This window comes from Saccostrea echinata, unplaced genomic scaffold (assembly GCF_033153115.1).
Source record: "Saccostrea echinata isolate AGI-Se365-2 ecotype Australia unplaced genomic scaffold, CSIRO_AGI_Sech_v1 ptg000029l, whole genome shotgun sequence".
NCBI lineage: Eukaryota > Metazoa > Mollusca > Bivalvia > Ostreida > Ostreidae > Saccostrea > Saccostrea echinata.
In genome coordinates, this window is record NW_026889778.1 from 29,777,481 (window position 1) to 29,802,843 (window position 25,363).

General features: G+C 35.7%; 1 protein-coding gene across 1 annotated transcript in view; it reads right to left on the minus strand.

Annotated features, from left to right (window-relative positions):
- Positions 1–25,363, minus strand: part of LOC133195202 (uncharacterized) — a 52,150-nt gene that overhangs the window by 12,148 nt on the left and 14,639 nt on the right. The window contains exons 7-12 of the mRNA XM_061331060.1: positions 24,347–24,850; positions 17,511–18,053; positions 15,642–16,427; positions 12,145–12,579; positions 5,409–5,933; positions 2,032–2,094 (exon numbers count right to left, since the gene is read on the minus strand). Coding sequence (XP_061187044.1) covers positions 2,032–2,094; positions 5,409–5,933; positions 12,145–12,579; positions 15,642–16,427; positions 17,511–18,053; positions 24,347–24,850 — 2,856 coding nt within the window. The remainder of the gene's footprint in view (positions 1–2,031; positions 2,095–5,408; positions 5,934–12,144; positions 12,580–15,641; positions 16,428–17,510; positions 18,054–24,346; positions 24,851–25,363) is intronic.

Here is a 25,363-nt window from a genome sequence, read left to right on the forward strand (position 1 = left end):
AAGTTTTAAAAATTTTGTAAAAGCATCCTTGCTCATCATAACTATACACTTGTTTCTTTGCTTTATAACCAGGAGTAGAAAAAAATATTTTGAAAGAAATTATGAATTTTCACTATAAAATCAACAGAGTCCCCCCCCCCCCCCCTTCACCAGAACCCCTGACCCAGGGGCCATGAAATTCACAATTTTGGAAGAGGCAGCCATGCTCATCATAACAATGTACTTAGTTAATTTCATACCCATGAGCAGAGAAGAAGATTTTCAAAGATATAATGCATTTTCACTATATAATCAATAGAGCCCCACCCTAACATTAGAACCCCTGACCCAGGGGCCATGAAATTCACAATTTTGGAAGAGGCAGCCATGCTCATTATAACTTTGTACTAAGTTACTTTATTTTATACCCAGGAGCAGAGAAGAAGATTTTCAAAGATTTAATGCATTTTCACTATATAATCAATAGAGCCCCACCCTAAAACCAGAACCCCTGACCAAGGGGCCATGAAATTCATAATTTTGGAAGAAGCAGCTATGTTCATCATAACAATGTACTTAGTTATTTTATTTAATACTCATGAGCAGAGAAGAAGATTTTCAAAGATATAATGCATTTTCACTATATAATCAATAGAGCCCCTCCCTAACACTAGAAACCCTGACCCAGGGGCCATGAAAATTCCCAATTTTGGAAGAGGCACTCTTGCTCATCATAACTATGTACTTAGTTAGTTTATTTAATACCAAGGAGCAGAGAAGAAGATTTTCAAAGAATCAATGCATTTTCACAATATAATCAATAGAACCCCGCCCTAACACCAGAACCCCTGACCCAGGGGCCATGAAATTCACAGTTTTGGAAGAGACACTCTTGCTCTACATAACTATGTACTTAGATAGTTTATCTAATACCCAGGAGCAGAGAAGAAGATTTTCAAAGAAATAATGCACTTTCACTATATAATCTATATAGCCCCGCCCTAGCACCAGAACCCCTGACCTTGGGGCCATGAATTTCACAATTTTGGTAGAAGGCTCAATGCTTATTACAATCATAATAACAGTTTGACTGCTTGATGTCCAGGAGTAAAGAAGAAGATTTTTAAAGATTGCATTAATTTTGGTGGTTTTAGCCCCACCCCTCAGGCCCCAGGGGGGCAGGGACCATGAAATTCATAATTTTTGTCCCCCTTTACCCATAGATGCTATATGCCAAAATTGGTTGAAATTGGTTGAGTGGTTTCAGAGAAGAAGCTGAAAATGTTTAAATGTTAACACATGACGACGGACAAAAACGGATAGCAATAGGTCACCTCAGTGACTCAGGTGACCTAAAAATGGCATGAGAATCACAAGTGCCCCATATCCTCTATCAAAAAACGGTCCAAAAATCATGAATGTTGCATATCCTCTATGAAAATTGTTGCATATCCTCTATCAAAATGGAAGGAAAATCCTAATGTTCCGTACCCTAAGTCAATTGGTAAAGTTTGAGGTTGACTGGACTTAAGGGAAAGAAATTATGCACCGAACAAAGATTTTAAACAGAGAGGCTATTTTTGACCTTGAACCTTGACCTAGAAACTTCATTCAAGGTCACTGCACATCCATTGACCAGTGGCACTCTGTGAGTTAAGTATGAGCCACATTGGACCAAGAGGAGAGAAGATATGCTCTGGACAAGAATTTTTCATATAATTCTGCTATGACCTTAACCTTAGACCTAGAAACATGGTTCAAGGTCACTGCACACCCTTTACCCAAAGACACTCTGTGAGTGAAGTATGAGCCAGATTGGGCCAAGGAGAGAGAAGATATGCTCCGGACAAGAGATCTCAGATGGATAGACGGATGGACAAAGGGACGGACAGACTGATTACTATAAGGCATCCGCAGAGCGGGGCCCTAATTATTCTGCAGGCAGGTGAAAATACAAAAAGATAACACATGACAGACAGAAAATAGACAATTCTTTATAGCAATAGCTTGCTTGACTCTGTTTAGCTATGAAGAATTTAACATCAATCTTACTTTTTCTCTGACTGCTCTGTGGGAATTCTGTCTTGTTGCACTCTTGTCATCAACAGAGGAAGGCTGTCAACACAAAAATAATCTTATCTCAATATTCATGTAAAGAAATCTACAGTACCAGTCACAAACAACTGATCAACATAAAAAAAATCCCACAGAAATCAGACCTAGTGGTGTTTCCCTAAATAATCTTCCATGCAAGTCTGGTCTGGGTAGGCATATAAATTTGTTTTGATTGAAGGCAATAAATTTGACTGTAGAGATTTCTATACATATAAAAGGTATAAAAGCTTATTTTTCAAAAATTTGACCTCTTTATTAAGAAAACTGATTTTTCAGAATTTGACCTCTTTCATCCCTATAATATACTGTAAATGTATTATATTAAGCATGTGAGATATTTGGGGTGAAATAGGTTTTTCAACGTTAGCTTAATTTTTAAGTTCATGCACATATACAGGACATTTAGCAACACTTGATTAAGTGGCTGTTTTTAGAAGCTGCTTTATGCAGAAGGGGTTAAAAAGAAAACACAGCCAAATGTAATATGTTTACAGTATTATCCTTTCTCTCCTGAAAATCTAAAAAATTTACTGTTGAGTGGAATACTGTAGATTCCTTGGTACTGTTGACTCATTTGCTTTCATCATGACTCAATTTTTGGGGATTTGTGGATACCCTTATCCAAAAATTGCCATTCTCTACAAATTAATAAACTAGGCTAAACAGGAAGTTGACATAGGATACTTAAGAAAATGAATCCCACCATATTGCATACCTAAACAAAGAGTGTGCTATAATTTCAAGCATCTGTGATGAGTAGTTTCTGAGAAAATTGTGATGAAAATTTCTTTAATATGGTACGGACAGATGTAGGGATAAACAGAAAGTTAACATAGGATTCGTACAAAAATGAATCCCACAATATGGCATGCCTAAACATAGAGTGTGCCATAATTTCAAGCATCTGCAATAAATAAATGCTAAGAAAACTGAAATGAAAATTTGTCACATATGGCACAGACAGACCCACAGAAAAACAGGAAGTTGACATCGGATTTGTTTAAAAATGAATCCCACCATATGGCAATGCCTAAACAAAGAGTGTTCTAAAATTTAAAGCATCTGCAATGAGTAGTTGCTGAGAAAACAGTGACGAAAATTTGTTACGGACAGACAGACACACAAGGGTAAAACAGTATACCCCCTCTCCTTTGGAGCGGGGGTATAATTACCACTTTAATGTTATATTGCTGAACTAGATGTAAAAATATTTGATCAATAGGCAACTAACAAATTCATATTCTCAAGATTTGATGCTTATGAGTCATACTTCAGGATATGTAATGATTATAAGCCAAAAACTGTCAATTATGTCAGATATTAGATGGCTCAAGGCGTGTTAGCGCTGAGGAGAGTCTAATATATGACATAATGGTCAGTTTGAGGCTTATAACTTACTTAAAACATTTCACTAATGTAAAACACACCCATTGTTAACTTATTGGACACCTATAGGTAAATGGGTCTCATTCTACTTTGGTAACTTCACCTGGCACTGTCCATTAAGTTAAGCCAAATAAAACAAGCTTTCGAATTTACCACCTGTTTTTCAATAGTAGAAATCACAGATTCACTGTTTTACATGGATAAATATGAACATAACCTTTGTTTAGTCATACTGTAGATTGGCAAATACTCACGATGGTTTTAATTTCACTATGTTCGCGATTTATCATTTTTCCGTGAAAGTAAACCCATCGTGAATGGCATTACTAGTTTTTAGAAACGTTAAATGCTTATACAAAATTTACATTAATTTCTTGAAGCGTGAAATTAAAACCATCGTGATTGGTACTTTTTGAGAAATCGTGAAATTTTAACACCATGGAATTAAAACGACTTACAGTATTTATACACATTGCAACATTTTTAACTATGTACTACGCATGCGTAAAAGTTAGTTCTATTAAATTCTTGAAAATTTACTCATTTTACAACGCAGCACTCCAATGTGGATGTACAATTTTAAACAACTTCAGATTCAGTTATTCTTGATATTGTCATGAAGAAGGCTAAATTTAAATGCAAGCTAAAGCTTGAAGTTTTCTACCATGAAATTCGGAGATATTCTTATATTTTGGTGTTTGCAAAAAAAAAAAAAAAGTTTGTTGATTGAAAAAAACAAGATTTGAAAGATTTTACTCCAACCACTCCCGAAGCTTTAATTTGCAACAAACAGTTTCTCAATTGTGCGCGTTTTAGTGGATTTTACTCCAGCCACTACTTAAAAGCAACAAGAGATTCTTGCTCAAACAACACGGGACTGACAGAAAAAACGGTCACAACTAACGAAAAACAGAATTAGTTGATATTTGGTGAGCGGTATAGTTAAAACCCAAGGATGTGTGTAAGGAAACCCATGCAATGCCATATGATTCTTCCTTTGTGTTCCCTAATTCTGTGAATGTTCGTGTATCAATATGAAATAAAAAGTAATTAATGGTGAATTAATGGAATTTAAGTTTGCCATAGATTTCTCTACATTTTCTTTTGAGACATTCACCCTATGGATTATTCATGCATATTTCAGTAGGATTATAATGTGAAATATTTATAATTTACACTGAAATTTATACTGATAATTTTCTACATTGCTCATATTAAATTGTTTGCTTTATCAGCTAGGCTGAGTGCTTTTTCGGTGTTGTTTATTTCTTTGTGTTGCCCTTTGTTTTCAATGCAATGTAACCTGTAGCTGTCCAATAAATTGAATCTTACTGAACACCTATAGGTAACTTATTGGACGGAGTGTAGGACAATGAGAAATTTACTGGACCAGGTTTCACAAAAGGTGACATCACAAAAATGTTTTAATGTAAAGTAATTGCAAAAAGTACTTTAATAAACACACATCATGTTGCCTACTGACATGAAATATTTTTGTCATATACTCCTCCATTTATCAGTTTGTATACCCTGCAGGGAGCCTCATTACTAAAATCATGAGTATAAAAAGACAGTGTATACAATGGATATGGAATGGTTTGCTTTGCCTTGCAAAAAACGAAATATTCTATACATTCAAAAACTTCCACAGATACTTGTTACAGATACAATCTCCATCCTCCAAATGCTAAATACTTTAAATAGCCCTATTTGATTTGGTGGCATGAATTATAGTTAAAGTTTTTATTTTTCTAACAATGATTTAAAATGCCCATGATTCCAAAAAGTAACTCATTTCATGTAATAGGGTCTTAATTAACTTTTATGAACCCTTGATTCTCTATAGATAGCACTGATCTAAGATTTAATGCATTCACAAACTTTTATGTTCAACACTGTTTGAAGAGTAGCCCTTTTCAATATCTTACCTGAGAATTAAGATGACCATTTACTTGATGTTCTCTGTGAAGCCGTTTATGCTTACTTAAGCTGCATCTAGTGTATAGTCCAAAACACACATCACAATGGGTATATTTTCCCAGATCACCAACCTTATGGTACCTCAATTTCACAGGAATCAAAAAGCCGCTGCCCAAATGTGCCACTCTTCTGTTATGTTGATAGTTCCCCCTCCTAAGTAACGCTTTAAACAACTGTCTTCTTTTCAATGAATTTAAGGGGTAGTCCAGTGCCCTCTGAACTTCCATCTTGTCAGAGTGTATGTGCTTTAGGTGTCGAGACATGTTCACTACCAGTGTCTGACAATACACACAACAGTTTCTCTTTTGCAGCTTAACACCTCTCCCAAATTTCTCATTCTGGTTAAAGTTGAAGGCACCATCATTGCTAATTTGATAATTCTGTGTCCTATTCTCATCTTGTTCAGTGGTTGATCTGGCTTGACTTTTGGATTTGCAGAAACATTTTTCCTTAATATTTGCAGTAGAAATCCTCTGTGGAAAATAAGTGATCTTTAAAATAATACATATGGTGATAAAAATTCATACTAAAAAACAACTATGAAACAGATATTGCAAAATTACTGCAGGGATTTAAACCAGAAGTCTCTGATGAGACTGTAGCTCTACTGGTCTGTACGTATAACAAAAGAAAAGTAGCACTTGGATTTGAAACTCTGCAACATGCAACAATAAATAGAATTATGTATCTTTAATAATGTAGTCTACTTCTGTGCCAAGTTATTTTGAAATCAAACGAAAACTGTAGGAGGAGTAGCGTTTTGAAAGTATTTCACGGAAATTTCTATTTTTGGTAACCATGACAACACCATTCACCGAAATAAAAAAAACAGAAATACATATTATGTATCGTAGTGTATTCTAACTGTGTGCCAAATTAGATTGAAATCAGACCAAATTTATAGGAGGAGTAACGTTTTATGGAAATTTCTCAAAAATTTCTATTTTAAGTAACCATGGCAACACTGTTCATCGAATTCAAAAACTGATGCATTAAGTTATGTATCTTAGTCTTCTTGTATGCCTAATTATATTAAAAGCAGACTAAAACTGTAGGAGGAGTAGCGTTTTAAAGGAATTTCACAGAAATTTCTATTTTTAGTAACCATGGCAACACTGTCCATCGAAATCAAAAACCCATGCACTAAATATTGTATCTTAGTGTAGTCTACTTGTGTGCCAAGTTATATTGAAATCAGACCAAAACTGTAGGAGGAGTAGCGTTTTAAAATGAATTTCACAGAAATTTCTATTTTTAGTAACCATGGCAACACCGTCCATTGAATTCAAAAACCCATGCACAAAATTATGTATCTTAGTGTAGTCTACTTGTGTGCCAAGTTATATTGAAATCGGACCAAAACTGTAGGAGGAGTAGCATTTTAAAGGAATTTCATAGACATTTCTATTTTTAGTAACCATGGCAACACCGTCCATTGAAATCAATCTCCAATGCACTAAATTATGCATCTTAGTGTAGTCTACTTGTGTGCCAAGTTATATTGAAATCGGACCAAAACTGTAGGAGGAGTAGCGTTTTAAACAAATTTCACAGAAATTTCTATTTTTAGTAACCATGGCAACACCGTCCATCGAAATCAAAAACCGATGCACTAAATTATGTATCTTAGTGTAGTCTACTTGTGTGCCTAGTTATACTGAAATCAGACAAAAACTGTAGGAGGAGTAGCGTTTTAAAGGAATTTCATAGACATATCTACTTTTAGTAACCATGGCAACACCGTCCATTGAAATCAAAATCCGATGCACTAAATTATGCATCTTAGTGTAGTCTACTTGTGTGCCAAGTTATATTGAAATCGGACCAAAACTGTAGGAGGAGTAGCGTTTTAAACAAATTTCACAGAAATTTCTATTTTTAGTAACCATGGCAACACCGTCCATTGAAATCAAAAACCCATGCACTAAATTATGTATCTTAGTGTAGTCTACTTGTGTGCCTAGTTATACTGAAATCAGACAAAAACTGTAGGAGGAGTAGCGTTTTAAAGGAATTTCACAGAAATTTCTATTGTTAGTAACCATGGCAACACCATCCATCGAAATCAAAAACCGATGCACTAAATTATGTATCTTAGTGTAGTCTACTTGTGTGCCAAGTTATATTGAAATCGGACCAAAACTGTAGGAGGAGTAGCGTTTTAAAGGAATTTCACAGAAATTTCTATTTTTAGTAACCATGGCAACACCATTCATCGAAATCAAAAACCGATGCACTAAATTATGTATCTTAGTGTAGTCTACTTGTGTGCCAAGTTATATTGAAATCGGACCAAAACTGTAGGAGGAGTAGCGTTTTAAAGGAATTTCACAGAAATTTCTATTGTTAGTAACCATGGCAACACCGTCCATCGAAATCAAAAACCGATGCACTAAATTATGTATCTTAGTGTAGTCTACTTGTGTGCCTAGTTATACTGAAATCAGACAAAAACTGTAGGAGGAGTAGCGTTTTAAAGGAATTTCATAGACATATCTATTTTTAGTAACCATGGCAACACCGTCCATTGAAATCAAAATCCGATGCACTAAATTATGCATCTTAGTGTAGTCTACTTGTGTGCCAAGTTATATTGAAATCGGACCAAAACTGTAGGAGGAGTAGCGTTTTAAACAAATTTCACAGAAATTTCTATTTTTAGTAACCATGGCAACACCGTCCATTGAAATCAAAAACCCATGCACTAAATTATGTATCTTAGTGTAGTCTACTTGTGTGCCTAGTTATACTGAAATCAGACCAAAACTGTAGGAGGAGTAGCGTTTTAAAGGAATTTCACAGAAATTTCTATTGTTAGTAACCATGGCAACACCGTCCATCGAAATCAAAAACCGATGCACTAAATTATGTATCTTAGTGTAGTCTACTTGTGTGCCAAGTTATATTGAAATCGGACCAAAACTGTAGGAGGAGTAGCGTTTTAAAGGAATTTCACAGAAATTTCTATTTTTAGTAACCATGGCAACACCATTCATCGAAATCAAAAACCGATGCACTAAATTATGTATCTTAGTGTAGTCTACTTGTGTGCCAAGTTATATTGAAATCGGACCAAAACTGTAGGAGGAGTAGCGTTTTAAAGGAATTTCACAGAAATTTCTATTGTTAGTAACCATGGCAACACTGTCCATCGAAATCAAAAACCGATGCACTAAATTATGTATCTTAGTGTAGTCTACTTGTGTGCCAAGTTATATTGAAATCGGACCAAAACTGTAGGAGGAGTAGCATTTTGAAAAATTGTTTACAGACAGACGGACAGACAGACAGACAGACGGACGGACGACGGACACCTTACTATCGCATAAGCTCTTCTGGTCTATGACCAGTAGAGCTAAAAAAGGTCTGAGGACTTAGTGGTCTTCTGAGTAAAATAAAACCTTGAAAAGGATCCATAGAAGTACAAAATACAACAAAATAAACTGATAGGTGAAGATATGTTGCCCAAAAGCAAAAAGAAAAAAGAAAGAAAGAAAAATAAAATGGATGAACAAAATATAAGGTCATTGAACATAAGTCTTCATCACTGATGTCAAAACTGAAGTAAATTTTTTACAATAGGTACTCATCAACAAGAGGCCCATGGGCCACATCGCTCACCTGAGCACATTGGCTAGGCAAAAGCACAAATCAGTTCAGTATTGAAAAGATTACCTGGGGGGGGGGGGGGGGAGAGAGAGAGGGGGGCTTGAATTTTAAACTACCTGATGATGCCTCCATGTCAATATAACAAATGGCTTTATTGTACTTGAGAAGATTTTAAGAAAATTTTCCCATATATTCCTTTGAAAAAATATATTCCTTTGTAAAAATTTGATCCTCCATTGTGGCTCCTCCCTATCCCAGGGGTCATCATTTGAACTTGAATCTACACTACCTGAGGATGCTTCCATATCAATATGACTAAACATAGCTTTCCTGTACTTGAGAAGAAATATTATTTCAATATGTTCTTATGTAAAACTTTCGATCCCCCAATGGGCCCCATCCAACCCCTGGGGGTCATCATTTGAACAAAATTGAATCTACACTACCTGAGGATGCTCCCATATCAGAATGACTAATCATGGTTTGCAGTTCTTCAGAAGAAGATATTTCCCTATATGTTACTACTTAAGACTTTGATCCTCCAAAATAGAATCTACACTATCTGAGGATGCTTCCATGTAAATATGATCAATCAGGGCTTTGCTGTTCCTGAGAAGAAGATTTTTAAAATTTTTCCTATACATTTCTATGTAAAACTTTGATCCTCCATTGTGGCCCTGCCCTACCCCCGGGGGTCATGATTTGAATAAATTTGAATCTACACTACCTGTGGATGTTTACATATAAATATGAACAATCTGGGCTTTGCTGTTCCTGAGAAGAAGATTTTTCCTATATATTTCTATGTACAACTTTGATAGTCCATTGCAGCCCTGCCCTACCCCCCTGGTCATGATTTGAACAAACTTGAATCTACACTACCTGAGGATGCTTCCATATAAATATGACTCATCATGGCTTTGCTGTTCTTGAGAAGAAGATTTTTAAAGATTTTTCCTATATATTATTTCTATATAAAACTTTGATCCTCCATTGTGGCCCTGCCCTACCCCTGGGGGTCATGATTTGAACAAACTTGAATCTACACTACCCGAGGACGCTTCCATATAAATATGACTCATCATGACTTTGTTGTTCTTGAGAAGAAGATTTTTAAAGATTTTTCCTATATATTTCTATGTAAAACTTTGATCCTCCATTGTGGCCATGCCCTACCCCTGGGGGTCATAGTTTGTACAAACTTGAATCTACACTATCTGAGGATGCTTCCATATAAATATGACTCATCATGGCTTTGCTGTTCTTGAGAAGAAGATTTTTAAAGATTTTTCCTATATATTTCTATGTAAAACTTTGATCCTCCATTGTGGCCCCGCCCTATCCCCGGGGGTCATGATTTGAACAAACTTGAACGTACACTACTTGAGGATGCTTCCATATGAGTTTCATCTTTCCTGGCCCTATGGTTCTTGAGAAGAAGATTTTTAAATGTTGCCATTATTTTTTCACTAATTCCTAATTATCTCCCCTTGAAAGAGGGCGTGGCCCTTCATTTGAACAAACTTGAATCCCCTTTACCCAAGGATACTTTGTGGCAAGTTTGGTTGAAATTGGCCCAGTGGTTCTTGAGAAGAAGTCGAAAATGTGAAAAGTTTACAGACAGACAGACAGACAGACGGACAGACAGACAGACGGACAGACAGACGGACGCCGGACAAAATGTGATCAGAAAAGCTCACTTGAGCTTTCAGCTCAGGTGAGCTAAAAACATAGGTAATCAGAGAATAAAGAGCTCACCTCAACAAATGTGTTTAAGTAAGGTAAAAACCCATGCTTAACTAATAATCTGGTAGTGTGCATTCCTAGATGTAACATTTATGCAATTTTGGTCTGATAGGGCTTGCAGTTACTTGGGAAGTTTGAGAGTGTTCATCCAGTGAAGCATCATCCATACAAGTTTGGTTCAGATTGCCCTTATAGTTTCTTGGTAATGGAATGCTAATGAGAATGGTAATGCTCCAAAAACTTTAATCTGGTCACTCATCAGGAAAATGTAGATCAGATCCAGCATCCGAAGCAGGCTTGGTAGTGTGCATCTTTAGATGCATCACCTATGCAAGTTTGGTCAATATAGGGCTTATAATTACTTGGAAATGTATGGAAGCCCATTTAAGACTTATCAAAAATATTTTTGAAATCAAGATAACGAATTCTCAAATTTGTTATAACAAATTTAATTTGTTATATCGATTTCTTTTAATTCGCTATAACAAATTTAATTTGTTATAACAAATTTGTTGAATTCATCATAATGAATTCAAAAATTTGTTCAACTAATTCAACTTGTTTTAACAAATTATAAAACCTGCTGTGACGAATTAAATTTAATGAAACAAATTATTTATTATAATGAATTAAATGCGTTTAAACAAATTCGACAATTCATTATATCAAATTCATATTTTTTTGTATAGGCCCTAATTCTTTAATTTTATTTCAACGAATTGAATCCACAAATATAAATTTCAGAATTTGTTTAAACCAATTTAATCCGTAATAACAAATTTTTGAATTCGTTATAAAGAATTTAACAAATCTTTTATCACAAATTTAATTCATTATTACAAATTCAAAAAATTGTTATAACAAAATAAATTCGTTATATGCATTGAATTAAAAAATATTTTTTTATAGGTCCTAAATGGGGTTCCTTAGAAATGAGACCTGCTCCAAAACTCTAACCTGATCCAAAAATTTTAACTTGGTTAATATTTAGCTGAAATTGCAGCATCTGAAACCTTGACTGGTACAATGAAACATATTACTAATAGAAGCATCCTCCATGCATCTCTGATTAATATAGGACATAGAAATCGGTATCTGCTCCAAAAACTTTAACCTGGGATGCCGACGCTGAGGGTATTACATAAGCTCCCCCAACTTTGTTGAGATGAGCTGAAAAACATCCATCTGAACATGCTGAATTTAATTCTTATTGCCATACCTAAACATTTTGTTTCAGAGAAGACCCTTCAGTCTTATTACTCCTTGAAGTATGTGGGTAATCGTTAAATAAAGCTGATAAATATAATTCGAATATACATATGATCTTACTAAATTTTCTTCTTCAGTGTCATCAAATGTCTGTCTGGATGCCTCACAGAAGAATTTATGTACGGTGTCAGTTTTCCTGATGAAAAGGTAACAGGTAAAACAGAATTCATAGTCTCTGCTGATGTTAGCTGCCTTCTGAACTCGTCTCAGAGGAACCAGATCCCCACATCCGGCCTGTATGACACGGTCATTGTGCTTCTTGTTACCTAGGACAATAAGATCATTCCACAATTTTTTTCCCGCCTCAAACTCTCTTGGCATTCTGATGGCTTCCTCTACCAATTCTTCTTCACAGTGTTTGTTTTCCAAGTGTTTGATGATGTTAGACTTTGGCTGCTGGCAGTAAAGGCAAAATGAATGCTTTAGTGACAGCAAGATGGAAATGTTCTCATTGTGTTTCAATGAATAAGGATGGTCCTTATTTTTCTTCTTCACCTGAAAATGAAAAACATTAAATAAGCCCATGAGCTCCATCACTTACCACCTGCAGAATTATAGTGCAGAATGCGGGTGGTTACGTTCCCATCACTTGTTCGACCCGCTTGTTTTCGACACGAATTCCATGTTCAACCCGAGTAGTTTCATTCTGAAGCAATTAATTAACACTTTCAACAGTTTTACATTTTATTTTTCGTCTACATAGGATTTTTTTAGTGTTGTCAACGAGTACCCGGTCAACCGTCGAACGATGCGAGTATTGGTTAGTATAACTGCTATTCGGTTACTCGGACAAAATACATTTTACATTGTAAATACATAGAAAATAAATGTTATATTGTTTATAAATGTATAATAACACATTTACCTAAAATTATTTACTGTTAGACTTGATCGAGTGGTTCACAAATAGGATCGATTTGTTTTGATTAGTTTTCACACTTTATATAATTGATAGCTTTGATTGCCAGGGGTATAAAAAATTTGAAGACCTGAGTTATAATTACCTCATTTACCCCTATGCTAGTCAAAGGAGGAGCATAATTTAATAAGATGCCGCCGCAGACAAATAAAGCTTGGAAGTATTTTAAAAGAACAGCTGATTCGAGATCTGTATAATGTAAATTATGTGAATCGAAGTTATTGTATACGAGTTGGACTACAAATATGTTAAATCAGCTAAGATTAAAACATTATTCGGAAAACAGCGATTTACTGGACACTCTATGAATCAACCAGTTATTATGGGTATTTTAATTCTCATTGATCGCGACATATATCAGGGGATGAAAAGAAAAACGTAACGATCGAGAGCCATTGTGAAAATGGTGATTGATGACTATATATATGTTTTCTTTGTGTGTTGATAAAATTATTTATTTAAACAAAAATAAACTTTCCGTTTCAATTGACATCTAAAATCAAAATTCTTTGAAGATATTGTGTATGTGTTTGAGTTTGTAATTGTAAATAGTTCATACGCAGTAAATTTGTTTTATTTCTACCGATAGGTAAAGGATGAGATAAATAATAGATATGGTAACTGTAACGAAAAAATCATCCGAGTAACCGGTTACTTGATCGGAAAAGTAAGCGAGTAACCGGTTACTAAAAATCGTCCAATTTGACAACACTAATTTTCTTAAATATCCACCACCTATACTTTAATCATTTAATTAGTGTTAATTATTGTGTTTATTTATCGTATGCAATTTAATTTGGAGAAATGTACATTGTTTAGACAGTGCATATGTGATCACGATGCATTTGAAGAAGTATTATATTTGATTAATTTTTATGGAAAACTGTTCAAATATAATTCATTACTTAATCAAATTTATCAACATCCTTGCTCTGCGATAGTAGATAAAAATATTAGGAAACCATCTAATTGTTAACTATTGACTGCATGTTGACTAACACATACGGAAACAACGACCTATTGACACATACAACTCTGAAGCAATAAAGTACAGCTACCAAATATCCATTTGTCTATCGCACAGTATGTACCCCTGTACTCAGGTACTGACCTGTAGGGAAATATATAAGAGGAGGTTGAAACCAATTGGGTCATTACCACGTGGGTCGAACACGGAATCGGAATGTAGCCACCCAACACCACTGTGAAATGGCTCACAGCGGTAGTCCTACCCTAATGCTAAACCCCTGACCCTGGGACCATGAATTTCAGAGTTTGGTCAAGGACTCATTGCTTGTTATAATCATCCAAACAGATTGACCACTGATGTTTACAGCTAAAGAAGAATATTTTTGAAAATTGCCATACTGGTAATTTTGATGGTTTTGGTCCCATCCATTAGGCCCCAAAGGGCAGGGGCCATAAAATCAATAATTTTTGCCTCCTTTTGTCCTAAGATGCTCTACACCAAAATTGGTTGAAAATGCTTCAGTGGTTTATAAGAATATGAAAATGTTCAAAAGTTTATGTATAAAACAAAAACATAGCAATAGACAAAATCATAGCAATAAGTCACCTGAGTGACTCAGGTGACCTTAAAAAAATAATCCAGCATATTTACTCTATAATGTACCAGTGCACCACGTGAAATCCAATGAGTACAGTAAAAGTAGTACCAGATTGATGTACATTAGGCATGGGTCCAGAAATTTTTCAAAGAGACATACATGTATTTATATTACAATTACATAAGACTTTTTTTGCATAATATTTTGTTATCTATTCCATATATGACAGGATACAGATGAATCGGGGGTGGGGTTGATTTACGCCAAGTAAATTAGGTGTGCATGCTTGAATTTGGCAAAGGGTTTTCCCGGCATGAATGCTGATTTTATTTTTGAAAAAGAAAATTTTGGTATCAAAAATTTTAAAGTTCATCACAATTCTATGCACTAAAAATATTCATATTCATTGTATTGACAACAATTCAACAAGTTTCCATCATGGGCCCAACCCCCAACCCCCCTTTAAGCTTTTTTCTACACAAAATCCTTCTTTAAAAAGTCCCTTTTCAACAGATTTTACTTCATTAAATTCTGTATTTTAAAACTGGTAATGAATTTATTATATTAAATAATTATTTAAAAGGCCCATGGCCATAGACTCACCCGAGCATTTTAGTTTTTATACATTACATATATATTTTGTGTAAATTATAGAATTATCGTGGCTTCTTCCCTGGTTACACAAATATGAAGGAGAGTATATTTACATGCAAACACCTATGTGCAGGTACTACCGTTTCATGAAAGCATCTAGCTACAAATATAGTCACTGTGTAAGGTTATGCCCAATGTACTGTCATTAAATATTCAGAATTCCATGCAAAATGAAGTAAACTTGGTTCTTTATAAATTACTAAGTAATAGATTAAATATAGACAATATGGAAATGCAAGCATGTCTATGTTCCTTTAAAATAACATTGTTACATACAGTGCTCATGCTTCATATCATAGCACCCCTTGGTTGTGACAGAACCAAATAGATGGACAGAAAGACAGATGCTGAGTAAAATGAACCTTAAGTGTCTTTTGTGGATGACACAAAAATAAGAAACAAAAGAATTGACCTACCATAACAATGTTCTTGTCAGAGTCAATGTTGAGAAGCTCTGTTGGGGCTTTTTCCACATCATCTTCACCATGTGATAAATCATTCTCTTCCTCTCTAGCTTTACTGAACCCAGGGCAATTCCTTCTTTCAGTGCCCCCAGTTTCATAGCCTACTTTTAATACACTGCAATCCTCCACCTCACCCTGCCTTCTGCCCACTTGTCTGCTGCTCCCACTGTCCTCCACTTGTCTGCTGTTCCCACTTTCCTCCACTTGTCTGCTGCTCCCACTCTCCTCCACTTGCCTGCTGCTCCCACTCTCCTCCACCTGTCTGCTGCACCCACTCTCCTCCACTTGTCTGCTGCTCCCACTCTCCTCCAATTGTCCGCTGCTCCCACTCTCCTCCATTTGTCTGTTGCTCCCACTCTCCTCCACTTGTCTGTTGCTCCCACTCTCCTCCACCTGTCTGCTGCTCCCACTCTCCTCCACTTGTCTGCTGCTCCCACTCTCCTCCAATTGTCCGCTGCTCCCACTCTCCTCCACCTGTCTGTTGCTCCCACTCTCCTCCACTTGTCTGCTGCTCCCACTCTCCTCCACCTGTCTGCTGCTCCCACTCTCCTCCACTTGTCTGCTGCTGAGGTTTTTCTCCTCTGATGGAGTCATGAGATTTGTATCTTCCTCACCATTTAGTGAGCTATCCTTCCTATCCACCTGAGCAGTGTTGCTTGCCCCTCTATTTTTACACCTGTCCTTCATCGGACTTGATATGCTTCTCTTTCTGTTGGCTGATTTATGCTCATCAACTTTCTGTAAAGTACAGCACAGATGAATCATATAAAATGTGAGAGAAATATGAAACTTGATGTTTCTATTTTTTCTTGAGCTATTTAGGTTCACCAAGAATCATTTTTGGTGCTGTTTAATTTGGACCAAAAATCTTGATTTTTAACTTTTAAAAATCATTGGATATTGAAATTTCTTAACCTGTTTTAAATTCCATATACTGACACCTCCCAATGCCACCCCCCATTTCCCATCAAGAAAATAAAACTACAGGAGCTCCAACATTTGAATGAATTTGAAATTTTTTTTTTTAATTTTAAGTAGTTATAGCAATATAATAACAAGCGGCCAATGAACCATAATGCTGATTTTCCTCTTTAATCATAAAAAAAATTGTTTCCATTGGTAATATCCAAAATCAAACTTACAGAGATCTATGATTTCATTGAAGTTGAATCCACATAACATTGGAATGCTTTAATATCAATATAATCAACACGGCCCTGTTGTTTTGCAGATTTTTTCCTGTACACATGGATAATGTAAATTTTGGGCCTCTGATTTCAAATAAATAATTTCAAAAAATAGATAATCAAAGATTAAGAAGCTCACCTCCAAGAATGTTATCTGTAAGTAAGGCAAATATTTTACATCATTTTTTTCCCTAGTTAGTTTGCATCCCAAGATCAAAATCCATGCAAGTTTGGTTTCAGTAGGACATAAATGCATCATCCATGCTAGTTTCATTCAGGTAGAGCTAATATTCACTCATTTGAAATAATGTAGGTCAGATCCAGGATCTGAAGCAAGTCTGGTAGTGCACATTTCTAGATACACCATCCCTGCAAGTTTTATTTTCAGATAGGGCTGATAGTTATTTTGAAATGAAATTGCTTCTCAAACTTTAACTGAGATGGTAATGCCAGCACCAGTCCTGGAGTATAGCATTAGCTCATCTAGACTTTGTGAAGGTGAGTAAGGGCATTAACCCAGACATGCTAAAATGCCAGCTGTAGGTTCTTTTGAAATACACATTTTTTTCTCTAATCTTTAGTATTAGTTTCTCAACTTGAAAGTATCTTTAGGCTTTGTTGAATTTATATATACCTGTGATGAAGATAACTTCTGCTGACAACGTCGCTTCTTGTGCATCCACATATTATCCCGTCGTACACGAGAAAAACAAACTGGGCAGTGTGAAAACGGACCATCAGTCATTCCCTGTAATTTTCTGGGAGGTATTAATGTTCCTCTTCCTAGCTGAAATATTCGTTTATTGTGTTCATTGTTTCCTTTAAAAATCAAGTTGGAAAATACTTCTCTCTTTTCTTTTGATTGCTTAGAATACTTCAGGGCTCTTTGCACTTCTGACTCGGTGCTGTGTTTTTCCTCAAAGTGCCTATACATTTTGATTTTTAACTGCTTGCAATAAAAACAACAATTTTGTTTAAGAAGTTTCTTCTTTCCGTTCCACCTTGTTTGCCACTTGATTTTATTTCCTGAATCCCCTGCATTGTTAGATGGCTCTGTGGATTCTTGTATAGTCATTTCGTCATTTGTTTGGTTGTTGGCTGATCCATTTTGTCGAGAGCCTCCCCTTCCAGACTTGGTCTTGTCGGACATTGACATACACTCACAAAGAGTTTCCTTCTGCCAAAAAAGAAATTAGGACTCACATCAATCTTTTCTACCAAATCTCTGCAACTTCATTTTTTTTTCTTCAGCATTAAAAGAAATAATGTGCAAACTAAATAAAAAAAATAACATTGTATCGTCAATGTCTTCCTCTAATTTTGTACACTATTTTGTCTATTTAGTGCAAAAGGATTCACAGACCCCTTTTAAGTAGTTATTGTCCCTGAAAGTTTTCAATCTTTACATTAAAATAATCTTTTTTTTAAAAAAAAGGTTAATTGTAGTCTTGAATCTTTAACCCTGAAAAAGTCAAGAATATTCAAAATATGAGAAATTTAGCTCTTTTCATAACTCTTTTGGCTTTCAACGTTATTGCATGTTAAACAAGAGGCCCAGGGGCCACATCGCTCACCTGAGCACTATGGCTAGGAAAAAGCAGAAATCACTTCAATCTTGAAAGGTTGAAAAGTTTAAATATAAAAGTGGTTGGGGGGGGGGGGTGTCAGGAATTGAACAAATTTGAATCTACATTATCTGAGGATGCTTCCATTTAAATATGACCAATCATGGCTTTGCTGTTCTTGAGTAGAAGATTTTTAAAGATTTAACCTATGTATTCCTATGTAAAACTTTGATCACCCATTGTGGCCCCACCCGACCCACAGGGGTCATGTTTGAACAAACTTGAATGTACACTATCTAAGAATGCTTCCATATAAATATGACCAATCATGGCTTTGCTATTCTTAACAAATAGTTTTTTTTAAAGGTTTTTACTATGTGTTCCAATGTAAAACTTTGATGGCCCATTGTGGCCCCACCCGACCCCCGGGGTTCATGATTCGAACACATTTGTATGTACACTATCTGAGGATGCTACCATATAAATATGACCAATCATGGCTTTGCTATTCTTAACAAATTGTTTTTTTTTTTTTAGAATTTTTACTATGTGTTCCTATGTAAAACTTTGATCGCCCATTGTGGCCCCACCCGACCCCCGGGGGTCATGAGTTGAACAAATTTGAATGTACACTATCTGAGGATGCTACCATATAAATATGACCAATCATGGCTTTGCTGTTCTTGAGAAGAAGATTTTTACTATGTGTTCCTATGTAAAACTTTGATCGCCCATTGTGGCCCCTACCGACCCCCGGGGGTCATGAGTTGAATAAATTTGAATGTACACTACCTGAGGATGCTTCCATGTAAATATGAGCAATCATGGCTTTGCTGTTCTTGAGAAGAAGATTTTTAAAGATTTTTCCAATATATTCCTATGTAAAACTTTGATCGCCCATTGTGGTCCCACCCGACCCCCGGGGGTCATGAGTTGAACAAATTTGAATCTACACTACCTGAGGATGCTACCATATAAATATGACCAATGATGGCTTTGTTGTTCTTGAGAAGAAGATTTTTAAAGATTTTTCCTATATATTCCTATGTAAAACTTTGATCGCCCATTGTGGCTCCACCCGACCCCCGGGGGTCATGATTTGAACAAATTTGAATCTACACTACCTGAGGATGCTTCCATGTAAATATGACCAATTATGGCTTTGCTGTTCTTGAGAAGAAGATTTTTAAAGATTTTTCCTATATATTCCTATGTAAAACTTTGATCGCCCATTGTGGCCCCACCCTACCACCGGGGGTCATGATTTGAACAAACTTGAATCTACACTACCTGAGGATGCTTCCAAGTAAATATGACCAATCATGGCTTTGCTGTTCTTGAGAAGAAGATTTTTGAAGATTTTTCCTATATATTCCTATGTAAAACTTTGATCGCCCATTGTGGCCCCACCCGACCCCCGGGGGTCATGATTTGAACAAACTAGAATGTACACTATCTGAGGATGCTACCATATAAATATGACCAAGTATGGCTTTGCTGTTCTTGAGAAGAAGATTTTTAAAGATTTTTCCTGTATATTTCCTATGTAAAACTTTGATCACCCATTGTGGCCCCACCCTACCCCCGGGAGTCATGATTTGAACAAACTTGAATCTACACTACCTGAGGATGCTTCCACATAAGTTTCATGTTTTCAAGCACAGTGGTTCTTGAGAAGAAGATTTTTTAATGATGCCATTAATTTTTCACAAATTCTTAATTATCTCCCCTTGGAAGAGGGCGTGGCCCTTCATTTGAACAAACTTGAATCCCCTTTACCCAAGGATACTTTGTGGCAAGTTTGGTTGAAATTGGCCCAGTGGTTCTTGAGAAGAAGTCAAAAATGTGAAAAGTTTACAGACGGACGGACAGACGGACTACAGACAAAATGTGATCAGAAAAGCTCACTTGAGCCTTCGGCTCAGGTGAGCTAAAAAGCCTTTTTAAAACAAATTTAAAATATCCTTTCTTGAACCCTAAGCTTGACCTTTGCCAGCTTACTTATGAATTCATAAGCACTGTCCAAAACTGATATAAAATTTCAGAAGATCTTGTGCGAGTGTTAGAATGTTCCCTCTCCTGTTTATGGAGGAATAAAGGGGAACAGTGAAATTCATGAATTACCATCCATGCACCATAAGGTGATACAAGTACCAAACAAAACAGAAAATCCCATCTTTGCTTTTTTGAGCATATATCTATATCTATCTATATATATATATCTATATCTATATCTATATATATATATATATATATATATATATATATATATATTTTTATTTTTTTTTGAAATCTTGTTGATGTAAAATGTCCAAAAAAGGTGAAAATTTTATAATGCAATGCTGATTATTCTTCATTTCAGACAACTTGCCCACGATTTCATGGACAACTCTCATTATCATTAAGTTAGTAGCTGCAAAGATATAACCTGATTTTACCTTAAAAATATCCATATCTATCATCCATTTTATCATATGACATATTGAAAATGCAGTCTGCATGCTTTTAATTACATCCCCTTGGAAAAAAGTATTACTATTACCCTAGAATCTTAATTTCAACAAGAGGCCCATGGGCCACAATGCTCACCTAGGTAACTTTGGCCCTACTGTTCTTCACCTGGTTTTCCCCTATGGAATATGTATTGTGGCCCCACCCTATCCCCGGGGGTCATGATTTGAACAATTTAGAATCTACACCACCCCAAGATGCCTCAATCCATATAATTTTCAGCTTTTCTGGCCCAGTGGTTCTTGAGAAGATTTTTAAAGATTTTTCCTATATATTTCAATGTAAAACTTTGATTCCCCATTGTGGCCCCATCCTACCCCTAGGGATCATGATTTGAAGAATGTAGAATCTACACTAACCCAGGATGCTTCCATATAAGTTTCAGTTTTTCTGGCCCAGTGGTTCTTGAGAAGAAGATTTTTTAATGACCCCAACCTATCTTTGTCATATCTTGATTATCTTCCCTTGTAAGGGGGCTTGGCCCCTCATTTTGACAATTTAAATTTCCCTTCTCCCAAGGGTGCTTTGTACCAACTTTGGTTAAAATTGGCCCAGTGGTTCTTGAGAAGAAGTTGAAAATGCGAAAAGTTTACAGATGGAAGGACAGACAGCTAGACAGATGGATGGACAACAGGTGATCAGAAAAGCTCACTTGAGCTTTCAGCTCAGGTGAGCTAACAAGAGACCCATGGGCCACATCGCTCAACTGAGCACATTGGCTAGGAAGAAGTAGAAACAAGTTCAAAGGGGTGGTGGGGGTAGGGAGGGGAGGACTTAAATTTACACTACCTCAGGATGCTTCTATATCAATAGTACTAATCATCACTTTGCTGTACTTTGACAGAAGAATTTTGAAAAAATTTTCCCTATGTATTCCTATGTAAAACTCTGATTGCTCCACCCTACGCACCCTAAATTTGAACAAATTTGAATCTATATTAATACCTGAGGATGCTTCTATAATTATACCATATAAGCAGAATTTTTTAGCGAGGATTCAATTTTGGCATTATTAGCTAGGGTTTTGAGATCACTAAAATTGAATATCGCTAACAATTAAACTTACCTCTCCCTAATAAATTATATACCATTTTTTTAATAAACAGCTAAATTTGCAACTCACTAAAAATTCCACTTAAATGGTAATATGACTAATCATTGCTTTGCTGTTCTGAGCAGCAGATTTTTTCAAGATAATTCCTACATACACATATTCTTATGCAAAACTTTGACCCTCTGTAGTGCCCCCCAACTCCTGGGGGTCATAATTTGAACAAACTTGATTCTACATACGTAAGGTTGCTTCTGTATAAATATGACTAATAATGCCATAGTTGTTCTTGAGAAGAAGATTTTAAAGATATTTCCTATGTAATGTGTATTAACAGGTTCCTACAAGGGATATATCAGTTTACCTTTTACTTTGTCTGAGTTAATGATTAGAATGATTATGTAGACAACTCTGTCTGAGGGTATATCACACAGTACTTAAATTTTTTTTAATCTAGAGACGGGGACTGGGTAAGGTGCAACTTGCACCGTTTTTCATCCCTAGGTTCCCATTGATAGATAAGAATGGGGTGTCTCAACCTTCTTCAGATTTATTACACCCAAACTTAACATCAATTCCCTAGGATACTTGCCATTGGTGTTTTTTTATTGCTGATTCAACGTCCGACTTCTTCAGCTAGCTTCTGAATGCCTGACATTCCCAAAGCTTTGCCTTATATACCCTTTGGCTAGTCCATTTCAAGGGTTGTCAGGTCATTCCACAATTCTACACTACCTGAGGATACTTCTACACATTGTATTTATATGACTAATAATGGCTTAGCTGTTCTTGAGAAGAAGTTTTTTTAAAGTGATTTCCTATATATTCCTACAGTAAACTGTGACCCCCTGTTGTGGCCCTGCCCTACCCCCAGGGGTCATAATTGGAACAAATTTGAATCTTCACTACCTGATGATATTTCTATTCAATGTTTTGCTGTTCTGGAGAGGAAGTTTTTACAGATATTTTTTTTTTATATATTCCTATGTAAAACTTTGACCCAATATTTTGGCCCAGCTCTACCTCCAGGGGTTATCATATGAACAAAGCTGAATCTATAGCATGCAATGAAGCTTTCTCTTAAGTTTCATATTTTCTTGCCCAGTGGTTCTTGAGAAGAAGATTTTTAAAAGGTGCCACCAAAGTTCCCCACATTCTTAATTATCTCCCCATGAAAGAGGACGTGGCACTTCTTGTGAACAAACTTAAATCCCCTTCACCCAAGGATGCTTTGTGGCAAGTTTGGTTCAAATTGGCCCAGTGGTTCTAGAAAAGAAGTTGAAAATGTGAAAAGTTTACAGATGGTACACACTCTCTGATCAGAAAAGCTCACTTGAGCCTTTGGCTCAGATGAGCTGAAAACAAAAAAAAAAAATTATTCCTTTCATGTAAGTGCACTCTCTCCTAGGAACTTCTCCTTGGGGATTTTATAGAAAAAGATCGCCAAAAAAAACCTATACTATTTTAGTTATTTTTTAGCTTTGTAAAGGAGTAAGCTTTACAACTTCATAAATAAGTTCCTTTTATTTTAAGATACATACAGTAAAACTCAGCTATAGTGAAGTCCTGGGGACCTGCAAATTTACTTCGCTATATCTGTAATTCGTTATATCCGTATAACAATTTTGTTAAAGTATATATAGGAATTTCCAATTGCAATATAGACTTTTTCCCTTCAAGTAAGACTATGAAATGTATTTTTGGAACTATTTTAAAATACTAGAGTTTGGAGTTCAAAAGCTTTCAGATGATTTAAATTCAAATACAAAAACACAAAAAATACCAGATCAATATTTCAAAGTTGATATCTTTGGGAATTTGTTATAAAAGATGTAAATTTTATTAATTTTAACCTGTAGGGGATACACAATAAGTTCGTTATATCTGTAAATTCGCTGTATCTGAGTTCATTATATCCGTAAATTTTTACAAAGAATTGTTAAGAATTTTGCCAGGGATATCAAAAAACTTGGTTATATCCATACAATCGGTATATCCATGTTCGTACTAAACGAGTTTTACTGTAGTACCTGGTTTGTTAATGTTAAAGACTTTCTGCTTCTAAAAAAAGAACAATTTAAAAATGAAAACATGCTATGAAAAGTTTTTTTTTTAAATTACTCCTTTGAAAAATGTACAGACCTAAATTTTATTTCATTTGAATGCCCTCTATCAAGGAATATTTTGCACTTTGTTTAGTTAACAAGGGCAAAATGGTTCTGGATAAGTCAGTGATATGAAAAATTGGTCACATTGGAGGGACGAGCTATAACAAAACATCAAAGGAGCTTCTGTAATCTCTCAGCTCAGATTATACATGTATCTAACTAATGGACAGCTTACTTTTGGGGAAGGAGACAGTAGAAGTTTTTTCTGACATCTTTTGAGGTGAGACTGGAGTACCCGGTAGAGACCGTAACAAAACTGGCACACCTCCATCTGACTAGCATCCCTATATCCACGTGTGTTCTGAACCAACAATTCCCCCCTCCCTCTCTCTAGGACTGCCTTATTGTGCAGGAAACAGAAGCTGTTCCTTATATCTGTCCAACCTTGTTTTCTCTCAGCTGAACCTTTTGGGTGTTTAAGCGTGTCTCTTACAATAGGTTCATTTGAATGTTTCTTCTGGAGATGACGTGAGAAATGACAGGGAACAATGAGACAGAATGCACACATCAATCCACCATTATGTTGCTTTTCATCAACAACAGTGATCTGTCCATTCCTTGGGACCTGTTTGAGTTTCTCATTTACTGTTTTTATCATTGCCTCTGAGATCTCTAATGAACCACATCTTGAGTCTTCTTCTTCCTCCTCTGTCATTTCATCATCAGAGACATCATTCACCTGAAATCATCCACATGTCAATCAGTGTTCAACATCACATGTACAGAAATTAAGCAGGTTCTGCATGAAGCTTTGATATCAATCACTGTTATAAATTCACAACTTCATAATAAAATATTTTGACTTTCCTTTTGAAATACAGTTTTCATTCATTTTCAATTTCATTTTTAAAATAATATACTTCTGTTAAGATGTACCTCAATAATTACACAAGAATAAACAAACTGTTAGGCAGAAGCTTCAAATGTTTTTTCAGTTACAAATTTAAGGAACAGATATGAATTCTATACTTGCTCTGTTCATGACCTTGGACTTAATCTACTGTCCTTGGGTCAACATAACCACAAAGATCAAGTAGCTGAGCCTTCTCTGTCAAGTCTGAACTTCCAATATTTTTCCGTTACAAAGTTAGAGCTGAACACAATTTTTTTTTACTTCTGATTTTTGCATGTGTGAACAGGTGAGGGTCACTGAATATCCTCAGATGATATTTTCAATTACTATAAGCTTCCA